The sequence below is a fragment of the Vidua chalybeata genome, chromosome 3 (assembly GCF_026979565.1).
Source record: "Vidua chalybeata isolate OUT-0048 chromosome 3, bVidCha1 merged haplotype, whole genome shotgun sequence".
In the NCBI taxonomy this organism is placed as follows: domain Eukaryota; kingdom Metazoa; phylum Chordata; class Aves; order Passeriformes; family Viduidae; genus Vidua; species Vidua chalybeata.
The window spans coordinates 56,588,259-56,611,096 of NC_071532.1; the positions used below are offsets into that span (position 1 = coordinate 56,588,259).

Here is a 22,838-nt window from a genome sequence, read left to right on the forward strand (position 1 = left end):
TATGTAACATTTTTGAATATATGGTATTGAGACTGACTACTGCTTGAGCTGCTGTATGCCAGAAGTAGTATATTTCATTGGGTTTTTATTTAAGTTGGAAGTAATGTCTTTGACCTTTCCAACTAATTGTGAAAAGCTGTTTTTTCTTTGAACCTTCATTGCAGGCATGGGTTATTAGGAGACAGAAGCCAGTGTAAAGAAGAAGGAAATTAGGATTTAGGTTTTTTTATGACTAAAAAGAGTGATAAAAGCCTGCTCTTAGTTAGTAGTATGTTTTCTTACTGAAGTGCAAAGTAAGAGTACTTAGAGTAGCAAGTAAATAGTTAAATTTCAGGCAGCATAGGCTTGCATGAGACTAATGTACCATTTACATCCCTCCTAAAGTTTCAGAATAATAAATTTAATGTGTGCTATAGTGCTTTCTTCTGTCGATAACTGCCATATGGATGGCTTAAAACCAGCCTGGAATCAATTCTGGATTGACATACAGGCTGGGAATAAGCTCACAAGAGCAATACAACACTGTCAGTCACTTGATGACAGCACAAACAGCTTTGAGAATTAGCACAGTGTGGAGGCAAAACACAATGCCCTGCAGGGCAGATCATGGCCCCAGGACCAGCCCACTATGTCCCCAGGACCATCCTGCAGCAGTATAGCTTTGAAAAGTAAATTCCCTGCTTGGCTGTTTAAAAAGGTGTTATTAGATCTGCTGCTGCTTTTACTAGTACTTAAAGAGGAGATCCTGCTCTCACCAACCTACAGAAACCTCTGCACTCCCATCTCCTGCTCCCCCCTTTCCCCTTCGCTGGTTCCATTTTACTGCACAGTGAGTCAATTCAGGTCACTAATCTGGCAGAAAACAAATTCAGTGATAAAAAAAGAGAAATAGTTTTGCAGCAGATTAGTGACTTGGACAACCTCATTGTGTGATGAGTACCAGAGCATGATCTGGAAAGAAGTTAAGACAGTGGCCTGAAGTAGAAGTTCTCTACACTGGGGAGCAGAATCCCTTATTTTGAAGGCAACAAGCCTGCTTAGGTGATTTCAGCTGTAACACATAAGCCCAAGAACTTGCTACATGTGTAATGTAGCTACATGTACACCTACACGTGCTATACTACATGTAGTGCATGTGCACTACAGGAAGGGAATAGATTCTGCTTGCTTGCCTGTTCTTTCAGAGGTGCTCACAATACTACAGGTCATGTTGTGACCATGTACTCACAATAAATATGTGGACTGTTAATTGTTTTGAAACCCTCTAATTAGTATCTGTGAGATAGACTGGGTAAAATAAGCACACAACCCCTCAGTGTGCACCACACTCAAAAGCTGTGTGACCCACATCAAAACGTGTACTCTCCCATAGGAGGTTGCTCCTGGGGTGGTGTGGGTGTGTGTCTTTCATTTTCCACATCCCCTCCAGGACAGGCTCCCTGGCAGCCTACTCACAGCATTGTCCACAAAGTCGGATTCGTTACCTGAAGTACAACAAGCCTATAGTTACACACTCAAAGGAGGTGCCCTACTTTAATTGATAAAAGGTATGTCCTGCCTAGGTGGTGGAGATCCACTCTGAAAAGGGTGTGTCCTATTGAAAACATTATAGTACTGTAAGTAAACATCGTCTGTTTTACTTGAGAGGTGACCAGTTTAGGACTAGGCAGTCTCATAAAAAGCAGTTATTCATTGTATTCTAGTGCATATGATCCTGAATGGAGAGGGGGGCCATCCATATCACCATCACCATCATCTCATTCCACAGGAGTGCAAATCCTGTTGGATGCTATCAAAGGCAGGGAATAGGATAAAATCCTTTCCTTCTCTGTGAATCAGTCCAGTGGCAGTGTCCTGTACTGTAGCTGTGACACTGCAGCTGATTTCTTTTCAGCTAGTGTCATTGAATTTTTTTTTTTTTGTGTTCTCATGGAACGTATCTGAACATTTCCATGCATATCTACCTAGAGAAGATGCATATTTGTAAAGGAAATTTAGTATTTACATGGATGTCAGCAGCTAAATTTAATTTTTTTGTATTTGCAAACTAACTGTTGTGATACAGAGCACAGTAAGCAATTAAAGCTCATTGTGTGAAAGCAGAACTAATATTTTGTTTTCTACTTCATATGATTGTTGTGAAGCTGCATAAGTGAAAAGCATATTGAGTTCCTAAATGCAGACTTTTGTTAAGTGTATACTTAATTTTCTGTGACAATCAGCACAAAAATAATAAAGTAGAATAATTGTCTTGCAAAAAGCATACGAAATGTGACACTGAGGTGTTCTGGATGCTGTTAGGAAAAAATGGGGGACATAAGTAGTTTGGGAATTAAGATAAAGCTTCTCTGCATGGGAATTGATTGTTTCTCCTTGTTCTGACCTCATCACTCCTGCTGCACCTGAAATCTGTTCAGAGTCACAGAGCAGCCAGTTATTGCTCACCTTGCTGTGATCTGTGCAGTCAAAAGCTGCCTTTTTGGTGCAACAGAAAACAGCTCTTACAGAAGCACACACTACTGAGGCCAGTACTTATGTTGGGAAGTTCAGCTTTCTCCCACCTCCTGTCAGTCTTTACCTTTTTGTTTGAATATTGTCTGCTCCTGAATGTTCTCATTTCCAAACTGATGGGAGCATGAGTCTCCACAGAGCAAAGTACTTACTAGTAGACCTGGTTAGAAGCTTTTTAGATGGAAGTCAGAGGGAGATTTGTGTTTATTTATTTAGGACTTCTGTGGTCTTAACAGAAAGTGACAGCAGTCCCAGCAACAGAAAATCACAATGATTGGCAGTCTCCTGAGAAATGGGAAATGCAGGGTAGGGCCTGCTTTCCCAGGTTCCAACAAGAATCCTAATGGGAATCTACTATAAAAAGGGATCATGTTGCAGAAGTCCCAGTGGTCTGGTAGCAGTGCCAGTGCTGCTCAGCCTCTGCAGAGCCCTGGATGGAGGCACCAGGTGCGCTGTCAGTGTTGCCTGGTGTGCCTTTGGGGTGTGTACGTACAGAGGGCTGGGAGCCAGGGTACTGGGAGCTGGACACTAGGGACTAGTATCTGGGGTTTGGTGCTCATAAAACAAACACTGACAGAGACAGACCAGAAAGAATAAGAAAAGCATTATGGACTGAAACAAGATTCTTTATTTCAGTGCAGTACAAAGAAATGGGAGTTACTTTGCTTTGAATGAAAGTACCGAAACTAAAAAAATGAAGCAGATAAAATATATTTGTGTAGTACTAGGAATCCCTGGATATCAAAGCAGTGAAAAATTACAGCTATTATGCTGCAGAATTCAAATAAATATTTACGTATCTTTAAACTAATGTACTACTGCCTTGATTTATGTTATATCACTGGTAACTTCGTTTCCAGCAGTATAAGATACCACCACTGAAAATGCTGTCTTAGCCATCAGTCCTTTAGCCAGTGATTTCTTTATGTTTAAAATGCTTTGATACAGAAGTAGCACTCTATACCAAGCCAGCTCTCCAAAATCCCAACAAAATCAGTCTCTTTTATTTTTTCTTCCAAAATAATGAATTATATCCGTTTTGTTAATTACATTGACCTTTGGTTAGTAATATTGTAAATATTGGGCCCAGTTCACAATCAAGTAGTATGAACTCGTTGTATTAAGGTCATGAGGAAATATTGTTTAAAGGCTGCTCAGGATTTGACTTTTTCAATTACAGCAATGTTTTTCAGCTTGAATTTGTTTTCCTATTAGATGTAGATGATTTATATTTTTGAAGCTACCAAAGCAGACTGGCATAGTGGTTTGCAGCAGAGACAATAGCCCCATTTACTGATTCAGGGATGCTTTTCTAATAAATAAGCATTGATTACACAGGTATTGCTGTGAACCAAGCCCATTGTCCAAAGGAAGCACATTTCTTGCCTAATTAAAAGTCTTTACATAGGAATATATTTTTATAAAATAATAAATAAATAAATAACAATCAAATAGCTGCTGTGCAAGTTATTAAAATCATGTGCCTTCCTGCTCACACTTTGTACCAACACAAAAAAAAAAAAAAATAAACATGCAGTAAAATGTAGCACCATTTAGAAAATAATGTGTAAAAAAGGTAGGTATTTCCTAGCACTGTGCTGGGACATCTTGCTTCCTTTGGTGGGGAGGAAGATAAAGGTGTAAGTAATGTGATAGCTTCCCTCTCGTGCAAGTGTTCAAAGAAAATCAACAGACACTTTCAAAGGTGCATTTGGGGGAAAATGTGGTCTTTTTTTTTTTGCATTTGTAGTCTTTTCCCAAACTATAGTGGGTAAAGACTCTGTAAGACTTCTGTTCTGAAATAAGTTATGGGTTTGGCCTGCTTTTTCAAGACAAAGTCAATGAGTGCCTCCTAAGATCATGTTGAAAAGGAACATCTTTATTAAAGTGTTTGTGTAGTATGGATGCATGTGTCATGATTTTCAACCAGCCTTTCCAGAACAGCGTTTCCAGTGGCTGCAGTTGTTAATGCTGCTGAGCTGTCCTTTTCTCGTGATCTGAAAGTGGTGAACTTTAGCCACGGCACAAGCTCCAAGCTCCCCCCTGTGGCACCATAAATTTTGTTGTGCAAGGAACACACTTTGCTTTGAGGAATTCATAAGCAAGAGCTCTGAACTTTGAGAAAGTACTTGAGCCTATGCTGGAATTATTTGGATACAGCTCATCCTCCTGAGCAGACCTCTGCATCAGAACAGGTAAGCCCAGGGGTTTGCTTGTGTAGCTGGGTCTAGCTTAAATTCTTTTGAGTAGAGATGTGGTGACAGGCTGGGGAAGCATGAGTGAAGGAGGATGTGTGCCACATCATTATTTAATTGTATTTTCTTTTTAAACAGTAAAGTCTTGTAAACCTTCAAGCCTTAATTTGATTTCCTCTGCCGCGATTGTATCCACTGGGTTTGTGTTTAGTTTCCCCACATAAGTGAGACCAAAACCAGGTCACTCATCTTTCACAGCCCTTCTCCTGTTATAAATATTCTAAACAGTGCCCTTTATGTTCAGCTATATCTAAGAGAAAAGTAATTTACTGGCCAAAAATAGACACTCACCTGATCATCACTACCTGCTGCCTTCTCCCAGTAAAAGGGGAGCAGTTCTTGGACTGAGAGATGGCAGTCATCCTGTGTGAAGAGAAGTGTGTTTCATTTGATGTTTTCTTTTGCTGTGTGAGGGTAGCACAGGGTGCAATACATTTTATGTTCTGTTTCACAGCATCTTCTCTTGACAGCAGTGGATGTGGAACTTTGAAAGTCAGATTATGGATAGAAGTAAAATGTAATGATCCAAACCATGGTCTTCCTAAGCAAAATATAGTGGCCAGCTGTTTCCATTTGTGCTGCCTCATTCCACATGGAAAGTAGACCTGACTATTATAGAGCATTTCCCTTGAAGAGAAGAATTTTCAGTTTCTCTCCATTAGAGCATTTCCATTGAAGAGAAGACTTTTCAGTTTCTCTCCAATAGGATTAATAGATGAAAGTATTACCATAGTCTTATAATCCTTATTCTTGGTATTGATGAGTGACTTCAAAATTTCTGAAACATAGTTATCTGACTTTACAATAAGAGAAGAGGATCGTGCTGTCTTTCCATCTGGTTCTTCCTTCAGACCTCTTTCACTGGGGTTATTTGGGAACATTTCTCATCTCTAGTTCCATCAGGACTAGAACAGTGTCCTGTCAAGTTTGAGCTGCTAGGTATTAAAGACTTTGAAAAATTGTGCCAAAAGGAGCTGGAACTCTCTTTCATCTTTATTTATGGCCATACATAAATTACAGATTATGTTTCTGTAGCTTGCCTTACCTCAGAGACACTTCACTGTCGCTAACAGTAGTTACTGTAATTTATATGGGAAAAAATATATTTATGTGATTTTGGCTTGATATGGAATCTCTAGATCAGGTTTTAAAATCTGTGCCTTAGGTCCTTCAGTAACCAAGAGATTTCAGAAATTGATGCTTTGTCCTCTTGGTTAGCACAAGTTAGAGAGAAGCCTCTTTTCAGAGGGTGCTTTTCAACTGAAAAGCACGTTCTTGGGCTGTCGCCCTGTTTCTTCCTGTTCTCTCACAACTTCCTAGAGTCATCCCATGATTCAGCCTGTGGTTATGATCAGACTAGTTTTGATTTGTGTGTGCTCGCTGCCACTACTGAGAAGAGAGAGAAAACTGCTTAAAATAAAAAGTCTATTTTATAGCATGACAGTTTATATCAAGTGAAAAAAATGGAATCGAACATGATAAAACTACTTGATGCCTTTCAAAAAACACTATGATGCCTTTTAAAACTATTTTTCGACACTTTATTGAAATGGATTATCCTGAAGAATCAGGTATTTTTCTATTTTAATAGTATTGTCTTCAAAACTCTTGTTTTAACTTGACTCGGAGAGTTGTCTCTCCCTGCACTTTAGTCATTCACCAGAAGGTGGGGCTTAAGGTATTGTTAGTGAACTAGAACTAAAGGAATTTCACAAAGTGCTTTGGATTGGAGAGTTTGGAATGTGCATTCTCTCCTCCCTGTTTTGCAGAGGAAATCCTGGATCAACATGACAGCTCCTCAGGCCGTAGCACCTCACACTGAGGAATCTTAGTGGTCCCAGACTGTCTGGTACCAGCACAATTTAATTAAGCCAAAATATCATCACCTAAGACACATCAAAGAATAGAATAATTGTGCCAAAAATGAGGATCACTGTGCCCCTGAAGATGCTAGTGATGTTCTTTGGGATTACTGGGAAACTAATGAATGGGAGAGAGAGGAGTGTTTGCCTCATGTTTCTGCCCCAGTTCCCGCAGGCACTGGTGTTACAGAATGATAGAACAATTTGGGTTGGAAGGGTCCTTAAAGATCACCTAGTTCCAGCTCCCGTGTCATAGGCAGGGACACTTTCCACTCAGCCAGGCTGCTCAAAGCCCTGTTCAACCTGGCCTTGACTTGTGTCCCCATGGGTCAGAAGCTGCTCAGCTTGATTCCTGTGTGGGAGCTTGTATGCTGGGCCCCACACACCTCTTGCAAATCTTAGGCTTATGCAAGCTCTGGCACCCAAACCACTGCTGCCTTGACATGGAGTTAATTTGTCAGCTGCAATCATTGCACTGAAGTAGCAGGAAGCCTTCTGGACAGCAGGGACCCAAACCCCACAGTGCCTCAAGGACAAGTGTCTCAGATGTTGAACCTGAATCAATTCTCTGTGAGGCCATGACAGAGCAGCAGGGGTACATAAGGGTGTCTGCAGTGACCTGTGTTACTAGGATGCTGCACACCAATGGGCTGCATGGAAAAGAGCATTCTCATGGCTTTCTGCTTATATACACAAGTTGCTTAAGTCCAGTCTGGATCATGCTAGGTCATGTTTAGAAGATAACTGGAAGCTGGACAGATTTGTCTATCTGCTTTATGGATGTACTCAGGATTAAGACTTCATAGTGAACAGTACTTGACTAAAAACATAGCATCTCACTTAGCTTTCCTCAGCTCTAGCTTGGGAGGAAGGATAGCTGCCTTCTCTGCATGATGCAGGGAGTGTTTGACTCAGAGCAGCCATTGTTCATGCTCTTTTCTAAGAAAGATACAGTTTGGGTCCAGTTACCTTTGGCGGAAGTTCATGAGTTCATGTAGATCCTTTTCCTAGATGATGTGGATGGGATGAGATTTTGACCCCTTGCCCTTTTGTGAGCTTTCTACTGAAACTTTGACCAGAGTAGCTGTTCTCTGTAGTGGCAACTCCTGTCACAGCGCCAGTAATGTCTTTTTTGGGTGAAACCAAAGTTTCACCTAGATCCTCTCTTTGTCAGTGTCCTGTCTTTGGGAATGGCCAAAGGCTGATGCCTAGGAAAGAGGAGGAGAATAGAGCAAATGTATAGCAATTGTTCTCTGTAGTACTTCTCTGATCAGCAGTGATTTCCAGCTGACAGATTCATTGAACTAGAGATGATGCCTTTATGTTCAATTGCCCTTTTAGAGACTTGGAACAATTCTAGTGGTCAGTTTTCCCAGACCATGTTAGTCTTAAGGCTAAATTCCCACTACCTCAACTGAGTAGTTGTAATGGACCCATTGGAAATCAGTGTTGAATGTAACAGATTCCCTTGGTTGGTCATCTAGGTGCTGACTAGTGAAGATTCAGTTCCTCAGTTTTACACTGTTCCAATGAATGGTGGAAAATCATTTGCTCAAGATAGCAAAACCCAAGAAGGGTGGCAAAAATTTTGACCCATTGAACCAAAAAGAGTGGTTCAGTGTCCTCATGAAAAATAGTTTTCTGCCTATTTTATTTCAAAACAATAGACTTATCTCTGTTTCAATTATATGTCCTTTTTGAACAGTGAAGATAAGTTCTGATGTGTATTCAAAACATTAATCTCTTTCCTATCCTGAAAATCAATCAATAGGCTCAAAGCACTATTGGCACCCAGCAGAAGCTAACCACAGCTAAGCGTGAGGTTAACAAGGCCAACCCACTTGCTCAGGAAGTTTTTGAGACAAATCTGAAACACAGTGTTCCTGTCTGGCAACAAAGAATAAATGAAGTGTTTTTCTTAGCTCTTAAAATGCATTTAAATGCCAGCATTCTCATGGGGAAAATTGGTTTCTGAAAAGAATTTGCATCAAAATTATCTTTGTACCCACTTCTTTAGAAAAAGAGTTGATTGTCATTTATTTTCATAATCACTGTGCCAAGTATTCCAAGTATGAGGAAATACTGAATTCTGCATCTGACTTGCAGCAGCAGATTTGCTCCAGACAGCCTCATCTCCCAGATAATTGATGGCTGTTCTCCTTGCAGGGCAGCTTGGATGGGGTGCTGCCACCCATCTTAGCCCTTGCTCTGAGGCACAGCTGCTATAGACCTTGTTTGTTCTGGTGCTGACAGAGTCCAACAGGGGTGGTCTGGTTCTTCCAGGTTTCATACAGCAGGAGAAAAGAGATTAACTCTGCCAAGAAGTACAGAGAGAAAAAGGAAAGACATACAAAAGTAAGGCACCAGAGACTGCTGAGAAATGACCATGATAAGGTGAGGGTTTTTCAAAGGTCTGTGGAGGTAATCTAGATTACCTAGAAGTACAGATACAAAGGGAATTAGTTAAATTCCATCTCTATCTGTCTGCACAGGGGTTCTTGTTTGAAGTGAAGATGACCTGATTGATGCCATTGAACCAGTTTCACTTCACAATTTTCATGAGTTCCATTGGATTTTTTTTTGAGTTTTCCATGGTAGACACATCATGGTACTGTTGTCTTTTCCAAGCTGGGGCTGGAAGAAGAAAGGACAGAAGAAAGAAGAGCCATTCTTCTAAGGGTCAGAAATGAGAGAATTGGGTACCTTGTTAAAGAGATGAGGTTTGAGCAGACATCTGCCCTTCAGAGCAATTTGTCACTTGAAGAAAATCTACACAGGAGAAAGCAAGGCAAGCAAAGCAAAGGCTGAAGGATGACAGAGGCTGAGAATGGTCACCTAGGGAAGGTCTAAAAGGTAAAAAGAGAAGCCTTTGATGAGGTATAGCCAGTGAATGCTAGGAAGCAAGAGGGAAAAAATAGAGTTAAGAAAATGGGAGTAATGCTCTGAAGGGAGTGGGTGCAAAAGGGGACAAAACTGGAAAGGAGAAGGGCTGTGAAAGGGTTTGAGAAGAAATGACAGATTTTAGGGTGGCTGAGGAAGGTAAGAAAGCTGAGACATAGAAACAGTCACCCAGAGGTCGGCATAAGTGAAAGATGATATGCAGGAAAAGGGTGGAGGGGACTTAGAGAAATTTGGTATTAACCAGTCAAACACAGAGGGCAGTGCTAAAGCAGACCAGTGAGGGCATATTCCATGGCAGAGGTGAGATCCATTTCAGTGGGTTCATTTCTGTATGAAATATAGACCATAGCTGCGGGGCAAATCATTGAAAGAAAGATGCCAGGTAATCAGATGGGCACCAGTGTAGAGGTGAGAGTTAGTGAGGTTGTGGTTAAAAGGTAGTGATGTGAGGGAAAGGTGATGGTCTCCAAGTTGTGACCTCCAAGAGAGCTCAGGATGGGACATGTAGAGAATTTGGATGAATTGCTGGTGATGGGAAGAGGGTGAGAAAGAGCAGGGAGGTGCTGGAATTATTGATAATGAGAAGAAAAGCCCAGCAACATCTTTCCACTTTTTATCCCTGGAATAATTAATTGTTAAGAAAGATGTGGGAAAGAAAAGGAAAGAGTAAGCAACCACAAGAATGAAGAAATGGTGAGATGCTATTTGAGGATAAGGAGCAAAAAGTTAATAAAAAGGGAGGAAATATGATTAGGCAAAGGAAAACTGAGGGAAGACAAAACAGTAGTGCTGAAGAGGACAGGGAGGCAGGTGCAGTTGGAAAAGACCTTTTGAAAATGCTACTTGGACTTCAGGGTTCTTAAAATTCTGAACAGAAGGATAGTAAGATGCAGGTCCCTGTGACTCAGAGGTGACTCTGGTAGTCGCAGTGTGTTCAAACCACTACTAGTTTTTCCTGGGACAGGCTGAGTTCCCTCTCCCTTTGTGGTACCTGCATCCCAACAGTCCATAATCCACAGTCCCATGCCACATGTCTCAAATAAAAGTACCTTGTCCCTGAAGCAGAGAGAGAACTTCATCAATGCAAAGCTTAATGATAGAACACCCTGAAAGACACAAATATCCCAGAAGAGCTTTGCCCTGTGCTGTGTTTCCAAACTGGTACTTCAAGTATGCAGAGCCACCATGCATTGAAAAAAACTTCCTTCTGAGGCAACAGCAAGAGAGCTGCACCCCTCACAGCCTGGTAGTGTCATGTTCAACAGAGCATCTTCTGTGCCTGGGGCAAGGGCACAGCTGGCCTGTCTTGGTAGTGTCTTCCAGCCCCACTGGGCAGCCCCAGGTGTGCCCAGGGGCAATTCTGCCCTCTGAGCTGCTCCTCTGAGATCAGCCAGGCAACACTGGGCCACTCTGGGGGCATCCATCTCAGGGAAACCTTCAGGCAACAAGTCCTAAGAGCCAAATATCAACAGCGCCTGCTGCTGAGCTCAGGAGCAGGAGCAGCCGGCTCTTGTAGGGTGGCAGCCAGGGCTGCACATGGATCTGGCCTTCCTCATGGCCCTGGTGACAGGAAGACCATTCATGAAGAAATTAGGCACAACCCTTCAATGTTTTGAGGATCTGCTTGTGCAATGGCAGCATTGTTTCCAGTCACCAGGCTGACATGAAGATTTAGGCAATGAAGCTGCTCAGCAGGAGGGCCCTTTCTGAAGAAGAAGAGGAAACACAAACATCTTAGGGTGCTGGAGACTTGCTTGGAGCGTGTGAGGAACTAATTCCTGTATGCAAAATGAGCAGGAGGGAGGGTGCCTTGGCCAGGATTCTCCTTTAAAGATAGCCTTAAATAGCCTGCTCTGTGCATGGCCCAGAGTATTTAATAGGTCTGAGTGATACTTTACCTTTATGCTCATCAAGCAACATTTTGTAAAGTTCTTTGAGAAACCCTGACTTGAAAATATATATAACATTGGAGGGGGGTGGGGGGGGAGGGGGATGGTGAATAATATTTTGGGGATGATTTCTTGACCTCAGAAAGTTAATTTATTCTTATTTTCTATTTAATTAATGAAAAACCATGTTTCTCCCACACTTTTTCAATTATCTGTTTAAGATCTGCAACCACAAATATTGTAAGTCTATGCGAGTCACCCTAAAGGTTGAAAATCCTTTATATTTCTTCCAAATATTAGTAGATACACCCACAGTTAATTTCAGGTCTTAAATACCACAGATGCAAAGTCACCTCACTCTGCAGATCACCATCTGCACTTTACCATGTTTTCAGGGTACTGTTACTGAAGGATAACGTGACTTCAGTGATGTGACTGACAGTAAATTCATAGGGTCATGCTGTGTAGCAACTGGAAGAATTAGTCTTGACTAGTGAGATGCCTCTCTGCCTTGTAGCTGTCAAAATCAAACACTAGTTTGAAATTCATTGCGCTGGGTGCCTGCCAGAAAATGCAGTGCAATGCAGTTTATTTGAATTCCAAGTATCCTGAGTGGGGCTGAAGCTGGAGTAAGCAACATCCCTAAAAAAACACTGAGAGCAAAGCAGTTGTAGTCATTAAGGAAAAAGTAAGCCTAAGCTGTTGATCAATCCTAGTTCTATTCTTGCCAAATAGAGCAATAACAATAGCCTTCTCTTTTAACAGAAGGAACTCAGAGAACAAATATCCTCTACTGCTGTAAAATTAGAGTTGTGTTCTCACTCCTAAGTTTCCAGGAGCATGAGTTTCATGGAGATGCCAATTAGGAATGGGCTGTCACTTGCTCCTAGTGGTGGGGCAAGGGAAGTGTTGGGGCAAACAAGCTGGGACAACTTTGTAAATCAGTGGAGTTTATGTGGGCCCAGCAGAATTTATTGGTTGGGAGATGAATCCTCTGAGGCTCTTAAATTCACAAAGAACATCCTCTCAGAATCCTGTGACTGCCATCCTTGGTGAGAGCTCTTTCCTCACAGGACCAGAGCTCCCCATCTCTGTCTCAGTCTCCATCCCAGTTGCCCTCTGCGGGCCAGCAGCACACAAGTGTCCCTGCAATCACTGCTCTGAGCTGCTGGCCATGGTCTCATCAGACAAAGAGGAGCAGTAAGGATAACCTCTCCTGGACTAATCTATAATGCTCCTAGTTTCTGTCAGAGTAGCTGACTGCCGTAGGAGTTAAGGAGAGGAGGGTGAAAATGGGGGTCTAGAAGTCCTAAACTCTTCATCATGTAGACAGGCTGTGCTGCAGGGCTTGTCCATGCAACTCAGATGGTCTCTACCCCCTGGAGTTGTCACGAAAATCTGTTTATTTTGGCAAAACGGCAAAAGTCAGGGTTTTGTGTAAAGCCTCAAACTCATCAAGTCTCTACTAGAAGCTTTTTTTTTTTCTCACGTCTCAAAGTTACCACCATCTGCAACGTGGGGAATACAAGCACCATACGGGAACAGCAGCTTAGGATCCCTCCACGTGCCTTTCCAGTTCAGTGCTCTTCCACTGTGGAGGGCTCCATACAGAGGGATGACGCATTTTTCCTGTTTTAGAAGCAGCCATAATCGTGTTTTATTTGGAAGAACCCATGGTAAGAGGGGTCAAACTGACACACCTTTTATTAGACTGCTGCTTGCCATGATGAAGCTTTCAGGACTCGACACTTCATTGTGCTGACTGAGCTTTAGCAGCTGAAATGGCCTTGAACCTGGACAGACAGTGTTGCATTTCTGATGGCGCCCATCATCAAAGCCTGTGTCAATCACTCTCTCTCCTGACAGTTCCCAGGGTGTAAACATTAATGTCCAGCAATCACACTGGCAGGGATCCCATACCACTGGGGATTGCATGCTTCAGGCAGTCAACAGCACCCAGGTTTGACATGCTGCTGGACTTGGGTTTTGTGACACCAGGCAGGAACACAGGCAGCTTGTTCTTGATGCTTTAAATACAAATTTTGCAAAGACTTTCACAAGTAGCACTTACATTCTGCTATTTTAATGCTGATTGGTTGCAGTGTTGAAAGGTGTTTGGCAAGGCAGCAATGACTGAGTTATATCAACTGAGTCTCACCAAGAGATGAGGAATAGGGATCATGACATAGCATTATTACATTCACTCTGACAAAACTGCATGGTAGAATAACACAGCTCTCTCCATATGCATAAACACTCAAAGGAAAATATTAATTTGCACCAGAAGCTGAAGCAGTTTAATGGAGAGGTGCAGCATTACTGCCACCCTCTATTGTGGTATGTGACAAAGAGTGGGAGAATTACAGGTGTGGCTTCTCTGAGAAGCTGCTAGAAGCTTCCCCATGTCTGATAGAGCCAATGCCAGCCAGCTCAAGAACAGATCTGCCAGTGGTCAAGGTTGAACCCATGAGTGACAGTGGCAGCACCTCTGGGATGATGTGTTTAAGAAGGGGAAAAAAATTGCACAACAGCAACTTCAGCCAGAGAAATGAGAATATATGACAGAAACAGCTCTGCAGGCACCCGGGTCAGTGAAGGAGCAGAAAGAGAAGGTGCCAAGTACCCAAGCAGAGATTCCCCTGAAGCTCCTGGTGAAGACCCCTTGGGAAGCACTGGAGTAGGCTCCTGGAAAAAACTGTGGACCCATGGGGAGAGAGAGAAGTTCACAGTGGAGCAGGTTAGCTGGCAGGACTTGTGACCCAGCCCCAGAACACTGGAGTAGTCTGTTCCTCAAGGACTGTGTCCTGTGGAGGGGACCCACACTGGAACAATTAATGCAGCCTGTGGGAAGAACTCACACTGGAGAAGTTAATGGGAGAGTGTCTCCCAGGAGAGAGACCCCACACTGGAGCAGAGGAGGAGTGTGAGGAGTCCTTCTTTTAAAAAGGAAAGAACATGCTGAACTGACCACAGCCTCATTCCCTGTGTCCCTGTGCAGCGGTGGGGGAGGAGGTAGAGAAAATTTGAGTAAAGTAAGCTGGTGAAGAAGAGAGGGGTAGGGGGAAGGTGTTTTGGTTTTATTTCTCATTACCCTACTCTGATTTGATTTGTAATAAATGAATTAATTTTCCCAAGTCAAGCCTGTTTGCCCATTACTGTAACTGTTGAGTGATCTCTCCCTACTCTCATCTCAACCCATGAGCTTTTTGCTTTATTTTCTCTCCCCCGTCCAGCTGAGGAGGAGAGTGATAGAGTGACTCTAGTGGGCACCTGGCATCCAGGAGGAGCTGCTAAAATGGAGCTCAACAGAAGTGGTGCTGGGCACTTTGTCCATAAAAGTCATAGAATCGCAGAATCATTTCGTTTAGAAAAGACCCTTAAAATCATCGAGTTCAACCAAAGCCGATGATCTTAGCGCCAAACACTGACATTGCTGTAGAAGAATGGCATGGGAAATACATGTTTTCAGACATAACACAAGAAACAAGGCATGCCAGCTCTACAGCTGCCTAAAAAACTTTAGTTACTCCTTGTTTGTTTGCAGCATTCTTTAATGACATAATCTCTTCTTTAGTTTTTGTTTCAATGAGTATACCAGATGGGCATACAAGAATTCTGATTCCGCTGACACTCATCTGGCAATTTCATTTAACTTAAGCAAGTTTTAATTTTCTTCTGGCAGGTTTGTTTTTTTTTTTTTTTTTCTTGAATCTCTACCTAGAAGCTGGATTGGGTAGATACCCCACATATTTTCAAGAACACATGCCTAAACCATTTTGTTATTATACAACCAGAAATCTGTCTTTTGGTTTAAGTGGGAGGGTTACCAAAACATATAAATGTAAATAATTAACAAATACATTAAAGAAACTGTTTCCAGGCAAGTAAACCAGAACAAAAGGCAAAATTCAGCAAATAATTATTGCCTACTTGTGATTTGCCCATAACAAGTATATCTTCTATGCTGTCTTCTTTTTTAAAAATGAGCATTTATTTTTACATGATGCAGCTATTTGTGCTTCTACCAACCTGTAGCTCAAACTGAAATAGGCTACCTGCAAGGAAAGGAGTGGTTACCAGGTGCACGTAGTTTTACATTGCTGGAAGGTATTTCCTGGCTCTCTTTCATTCTCTTTTCTCTCCATTAGCGGTCTTCAACAGAATTGTACACTTAAAATAATAACATGAGTAACATGCTTAAAACTGTTTCTGTTCATTTTGGAGCAAAATAGATACTTAGGCTTATGCATTTCAATATTCCTAGCATTTTGTGCAGGTTTAGTGTTAAACAGATGCAAAACATTTACAAAAGAAGGGTCTCAGATCATTTAAACAAAATTGTGTGGAACAGTGGTTGCCATTAGAGTAAGTGGTCAGAAACTTGCTTGGCAGTGTTTAATGTGGCATTCCTCCTTTCTTGCGCATAAATAAAGCAAATGTCACTGGCATTTAGTAAAAGGCTGCTATGTTTTCACTTGGATCTGAAACTGTGACTGCAGATGGAGTAGAAGACACTCCACAGCAGATGTGGCTTTAGCTGTTGGGTGCTGAGCCATGCCTGTATTTGAGCCCATGCTGCCATACCTGGGCTGATGCTGGGGCTGAATCTTGATTGCTTGCATCCAAGTGAGCTGCAGCCAGTGCTGTAGAGAATTACAGAGGAGAGAAACTCTCTGTACAGAGCCCTTGAAATTGCTTATAAGTATCTGACAATTTGGCTCACTAAAATTCTTCCTTTATATGTCTCTGTCTGCCTGTGTCTTCCATTTGTAAACCTGCCCCTACAAACTGTTGGGAGTACCATTTTTATCTCACAGCCTGCAGCTATCTTTCCTTTGCATCAATGACAAACATACTTGAAGTCAAGAGTCAGTAAGTTTGTTCACCAAATGCAAAAAGCTGTTCCATTAGCTGGTGTAAATAAAAGAGCCCCACAGAGAATGAAAGGAGGTGAGGCAAGAAGCTCTGCTAGACTGTGCCAGCTGAAGACCTGTTTCAATGAGTTTTCTAGAAATTCTGAAAACAAACTGCTGGTGCATTGCATCTTCTCTGCTCAGGATTTTCCAGCATATAGTGATTATTTGTCTGGCCTTATATGGTTTCAAGAGAAGCACTTGCATAAACAAGAGAGAAAGAATCAGCAATCCCAAATATCCCTTGTCTTGGTTTACACTATAATTTAATCTTAACTGTTATACCAATATTAGCTGAGCTAATTACAGAAAATTCCTTTCCTGCAAAGAAACAGATTTCACATTGCCATAGGAACAAGTCCATACTCATTGCAATATGGTATCTTGGTTGTTTCCTGAGCAATCCACATTCTCAAGAGAATTCTGTCTTTTAAGTGAAAAACCTCCAAGACTGCACAGCCTATATGGGTGAGCATGGTGGATAGTTTCATGCAGACAGATAGCTGCACCCCTGCATGTTCAACCCTCTGTCTCTCCTGGATGCACTTGCATAGAGCAAGCACTGAAGAAACAACTGAGGAAAACAAAACCCCTTCCAGATTTGTGTACTCTGCAAAGATTCACCCTTTCCAGTACACCTATATACCATTTTGCCTCCAGTTAGCAAGTGCCATGGTTTTTCCCTTTTCAGAGCTGTGCTTTAAAAAACAGCAAGTAGGCTTGACCCTGCTGAGTAATGTCAGCTTCCATGGGGGGATCCCTCTGCCACCTATGACCAACTGAGGAGTGAGAGGGGCTGTGTGAGTGCTGGAGGGGCATGCTGAGGCCATTCCTCCTGCCTTGCCAGGTACCATTTTCTCTTAGGGCAAGCTCAGACATCCTTATCAGGGAGTACTGGCACAGTCACATCATTCCACTAATTATATCCACTGAAATTCCCAAATGTGCACCATGTAAATGATACCTTCCTCACACAGAACAGCTCTTGCTGCAGATAACAGGCAGGATTTCGATTTCTGTGATGCTGAGATCCCTGACTCTAATAGATACTCTTTACCAGGTTTACTTGCTAAAACTTTTGACCAGAATATCCAGATCTCCCAGTGTGGTTGTTTTTAGTTTTTTCTCTAGCTGTCATGCTTTGCTAGTGAAGTGTACTTTCTCTCAGAAACAGCTGGTGTCCCACATGAGAATTGCATGTCTTTAACCAGTCAGTGTTCAAGTCAGTCCTTGATTCATAATCCAGAAAAGGCCTTTCAAAGCTGCACTTTTGCATTCCATTCCACACGATATGACTGATGATATTGCATTGGGAACTACATCCTTGAGAATGCCACTTAGGAAAGAGAGAAGCAATGCTGAAAGGGAATAATGAAGTTGTGATGCTGAAACAGGAGTGGTACAGTGTACAGAGCAATGAGGGGTACAGTGACCAGTGATGCCTGGTGTGATGCAAAGCCAGGAGGCTACAATGGACAGCAATCTACTAAAAATATGGTATTACAGATGTGCCTTAACTTGAGCTTCCTGAAACCCTGTCATCTAGAGACTCCTTCTGTTTGCTATGCTGCTTGGTTTTTAAAAGCTATAGCAATCAAGTTATAGGAGGAAATATTCCAGGAGTGGTGAAAGACAGCTTTCTGGAGATACCCACAACTCCCTTTGCTTGTTCCAGTGTGGCTTCCTGCTTCAGTTCTGGACTACAGTCCCTACCTTGTGCCTGGCTGCTCCAGTCTCAGCTTGCTCCCAGGCTTCCTTAGAGAGTGCAGTGATCACCTAGCAATGAAACAAAACCCAGGTGTAGTTCTGCAGGAGGCTGCCCCATACCCACTATGGTTAAGCAGCTGCCAGGTTTGGCTCCCTATGACCCACAGAGCTCTCCAACACCATCCCACTGTAACATCACAGGGAATGCAGCCTACAGTGTTCTACTGTGGACACACATTCAGCTCATCAGTTAACACTGTCTGCACCTCATTTTGGATGCTGCAAACTATGAAAATGCACATATGTAACACATATGTAACAGGGCACAAAGGATACTGTGTATTCACTGATACCAGTGGGGACGTGGCCAGTATGCTCCTGTGGGCTGTGGGACCCTGGGCAGCTTGGCCAGGAGGGACAGAGTGGTGAGTAGGACCAGAGTCCCAGAAGCAGCTACGTCCAGCAGCAGAGACGTAGCCTGAGACTTTGGAGCCACTCTGTGCCAGTCCTCCATGTGCTCAGCCATGGAGCTGTGTGGCAGCATGCCAAAGCCAGTGTCTGGGCAGAAGCAGGTGTGGAGCCAGATTCCTGTGCAAAGTCTGCTCCTGTTATTTGGCTTCCTTTGATTTGTACTTTTGTTTGTTTGGTCTGTTTGTTTCTTTGGTTTTTTTTTTGTTTTTGTTTTTTTTTGTTTTTTTTTTTTCTAATATATGATGTTTATTTTTCTCAGTCTCTTTCCTCTCCCTTCATAGCAGGCAAGAAGTTTTATGCCCATTTAGTTTTATTTTGATTTTATTTTTGTTTAGGTTCCACAGCAGAAGACCCATTCAAAAAGTAGGTGGGGGATATGGGTTAGAGGGTTGTGGGAAGAGCCAGACAAGTCGGACTCCGAAGTGCCTTGTAGATCTAACAGTGCATCTCTCCAGTGCAAGGCTACTGAAGCAAAAACCCCGGCCAGATATGGGGTGAAAATCACAAAGAACAAAAGATGATGTGAAGAAGGAAAGACAGCCTGGTATAGAAAGCTCTGTATAGTGAACCTGTGCCCACGCAGGACTGAATACCCACCCCAGCTGGAAGGGCACAGTGCCACAAGTGGAGAAGACAAAAGGCAGCACGAGGGTGCGGGTAACACGCGTGGGCCAGCTGAAATTCCCCTGGTGCCGAGGGGCAGGCTCGGAGCTCGTCGTCTCCTTGGGGAGATGCTTCCCGAAGGAGCCAGGTGCCCTCACGCCAAGGGAGGGGATGCTGCGGGCACTGGCCGCCGGGGCGGGCGGGCCGGGGCGCCGGGCGGGCCGGGGCGCGGGGGGCGGAGGGCCGGCTCCCGCCTCCGCGGGGCCGCCCCGCTGCAGTGTCCCGGCAGCCCGGGAGGAGGAGACGGCGGGGCGCGCAGGCAGCAGCGGGGCAGCCCCGCCGAGACGATCGCCGGGCGGGCGGCAGCTCCGCGCCCCGCCGCTCCCGCCGCCCGCGCCCCGCGCCCCCGGCCCCATGGCGGGGCCCGCCGGCCCCTGGGCCGCCCTGCTGCTCCTGGCCGCCCTGCTGCCCGCCGCCCTGCCAGGTACGCGGGAGCTGCCCCGCGCGGGGGTGAGCGGCTGCCGTCCCACACGCGTCGCTGCCCGGCGGCGTGGGGCGGGGAGGTGCCGCGGGGCGGGGGGCTCGGGGCGACACGGTGCTTGGGGATGCCCAGCGGCGCCGCTCTCTGCCCCCGCCCGGCACGGGGACGAGCGCCGCGGCGGCGTCGCGGGGGACACCCCGGGCGAACCGGCCGCCTCCCTGCCCCGGCGCAGGCACCTGCCGCTGCCCCCTGCGTGTGCGGGCCTCTCGGCGGGTGCCCCCCGAGCGGGGAGGGGAGCTGCAGAGCCGGGCAAGCCTCGGCGCCGAGGGTCACCTGGCTCTCGGAGAGCGGCCGGGACCCTCCGTGTGTTAGCTCGCTGCCGCTCTGCCGCGTTTCGGGCAGCTCCGGAGCTCACGGCTGGCAGCCCACAAGGACGCTCGTGGCCAGACTTGAGCAGATGGCACCGGAGGGTGACAGCCTCCTGCTTGCCTTCAGTCCGTGGATGCCTTTTCCCCCCTGGAACCTCGTCATGGTTCCATCGTCCCGTCTGGGCTCTGCTGAGGAGACCCGCTCGCGCGGTTAGCGGCACTGCCACCGGGTAGCCCAGCGCTGCATCTCTCCGGGAAGCCAGGAGAGATCCCTCTTCCCTTCGTTCCCACCGCCGGAGTCCTGTGGATCGAACCGTGTATCAGCCTGGGCGAGGCTGGCGCTGCTATCAGAGTTCCCCGGGGCCCGCAGGCTCAGGTTTAAACTGTTCTGGAGGTGGCGTTGTGGGAGGCAGTGGCAGATCTGCCCTGTCCTTTCTCCTGTGGAAGCAGTGTACGATCACAGCATCCGCTCGGCACTTTTTTGCACCGCAGGCAATGCTGAACCTAATCTCCTCAGCTTCTGAGCACAAGGTCTGCACCAGAGCACGGGTAAAGACAGAGTATAGACACACATAAGGAGTCATGTCAGCGCTAGAATGTACCTGTTGGGGTTACAGTAGCCAGAGCGGCACAGGGACACTTGCCCGCAGGCTCCGGATGTGGTGGCTGTCCCATCTCCAGCCCCGTGCTGTAGTCGCAGAGGAAGGAGCCAGCCAAGGGCGATAGCATTCTCCCCAGCTCTCCCTGCAGCTCTGGGCTGTGCGGCAGAGCCTGGGACTTCATGTCACCCGTGGCTTCTGGTGAGTCTTAGTGTGCAGTTAAACAACCAGAAAGGAATGATCTGCTTAGCCGGGAACTGTAGTCTCTCTGCAAGTTGCTGTGCCCGTCCGGGTCAAGCTGGGGATCACACTCCTGGAAGCGGTTTTATAATAGTGCTCCCTCGTGGCAGTGGTAAATGGAGGGGGAACTGGATTTCCGGGGCTGCCAGCTGGAAGGTGAGAGGAGGAGGGAAGGGAGCAGGGGAGTTTTTGTTCTGCTATTGAGGGAAACATCGTGAGAAATGTCATAGCCTCTGAGGAAAAGTGTTAGCTGCAGAGTGCATGCAGGCTCTTGCTTCCCTGACTGTGTAATGTCTAAAGTGATTCTTGGAGAATCTGATACTTCACTAAAATTTTTGCATGTAATATCCATATAGTCTTTCTTTCTTTGCAGTCCCACACCAATGTGCTATAAAATTTTGGCCAATTTCTGAACAAACCCAAATGTGTTGGCATAGAGCTGCACAGAGCTCTGCGTGCTTCCCAGCTATGGAGCTCTGGAGCACACCAAAACCTGCTGGAGTGGGAACACTGCGCTGTTAACTGCGCTGTTAACTCCAGAGTGGCTGGACAGGACTGGATGTGGGCTGCATGTGTACTCCCTGTCCTTGCTGGTGTGCTGGCCACACCGAGTGGACACCACATTCCTTCTCCGGTCTAGAGAGTAGTTTATAAGCTGCTGAGCTGTGTCCTGAGCAAGTGCAGTCTCAGGCAGGAGGGCTGGTGGGTTCTGGAGTTCTTTCTCAAGGGGTAAAAGCCATTGCTGAGCATTTTTGCTGCCCTTGGTCCTGCTTTCTCACACTCTAGCTGTGTTTGAAATGGTCCTGCTGACCACCTTCACTGCATGCACTCTGTCTAGGGAACCTGTCCCAAATCCACTCTGTACTTTGGAGCCTTTGTCCAAGTACCATGTCTATGAGACAGGGAGGCTGCCTTGGCTCAGCAGACAGGCTCCAACGAAGCAAAAAAGCCCTTCAATTTTTGTCTGTGGAAAGAAAAGAAAGATTTTTCCCCTGTAAGGGTCTGGCATTGGGCTGGTGCTGTCATTGACTGTGTTCTGTTTATCAAAATAGAAAGTCAGTGTGGGGCCTATGCCCAGGATTGTTGTGGCAGTCCTCTGGCCAAGAAAGCTTAAGAGAAGGTTGCTGTACTGGAGCCAACTCAGGGGGCAGATCCCATTTGTGTATTGCCAAGAGAGATTTGCTGCTTGCTGTCAGATCCCATGTGTGGAAGAATGGATACTGACTACAGAAAACAGTAGTCACCCACCCACCTTAATTAGCTGAGACAAACAGTATTCAAGAACCACCTGCAGCCAATGGGAGAAGTTTGGGAGAAACATTAAGAAGAGGCTCTGCTCAGAGCAAGAGCCTTTCTGACAGTAGTACTAACTCTCATTTTCCTTCCTTGTCTAGACTGTCTGACACAAACAGAGAAAGCAGAAGGGTCTCCAAGGGAATTTTCCACTTCATTTAGCTCTAAGGAATGTATCTTCTCAGTTATTTAGGACAGTGCTGTAATGGTCTTAACTGTATAGCTCTGTACCAGCCTCTGGGTGTGTCAGATGTATGAAAGCTCCTGTGCCGTCCAAGTCTGTGATTCCAGCTCTTCAGACAGCACATGGACTGATTTTGGCTGGATGTGTGGTTAGGAAGATGCTTTCAGAAGCTGATCTATACAGAAAGAAATTAGAAGGGGTGGGGGTGGGGGGGGCTGAGTAGATGATGCAGCAAGACAAAGACACACCAGCAGGGGGAATGGGATCTTGTGTATGTGATCCAGTGTTTTGAGTGAGCATTCAATTGCACAAAAATATATCTCAGACACATTCAGTGATCATATTTCCCACGCAGGACACTGAAAAGTGACATCTAAGTTCTCAAGATAACTTAGGCTGGACTTTATATCTGCTTCACATTGTATGCAGCTGTCTGCAGGTGGGCTGTTGTCTTCACATGAAGGAAGCATAACAATATTTCCACCAGGTGCAGTTTCTGGTGCGTGTCTAGGACTCATGGTTTCTCTAGCTGGGAGTTACGTAACACATCTCTGTCTGTCA

At 45.0% G+C, this 22,838-nt stretch overlaps 1 protein-coding gene across 1 annotated transcript in view; it reads left to right on the top strand.

Moving 5' to 3' along the window:
- Positions 1 to 19,515: 19,515 nt before the first annotated feature.
- Positions 19,516 to 22,838, top strand: part of FNDC1 (fibronectin type III domain containing 1) — a 63,806-nt gene continuing 60,483 nt past the window's right edge. The window contains exon 1 of the mRNA XM_053939131.1: positions 19,516 to 19,596. Within this exon, the coding sequence (XP_053795106.1) occupies positions 19,527 to 19,596 (70 nt within the window). The 5' untranslated portion in view covers positions 19,516 to 19,526. The remainder of the gene's footprint in view (positions 19,597 to 22,838) is intronic.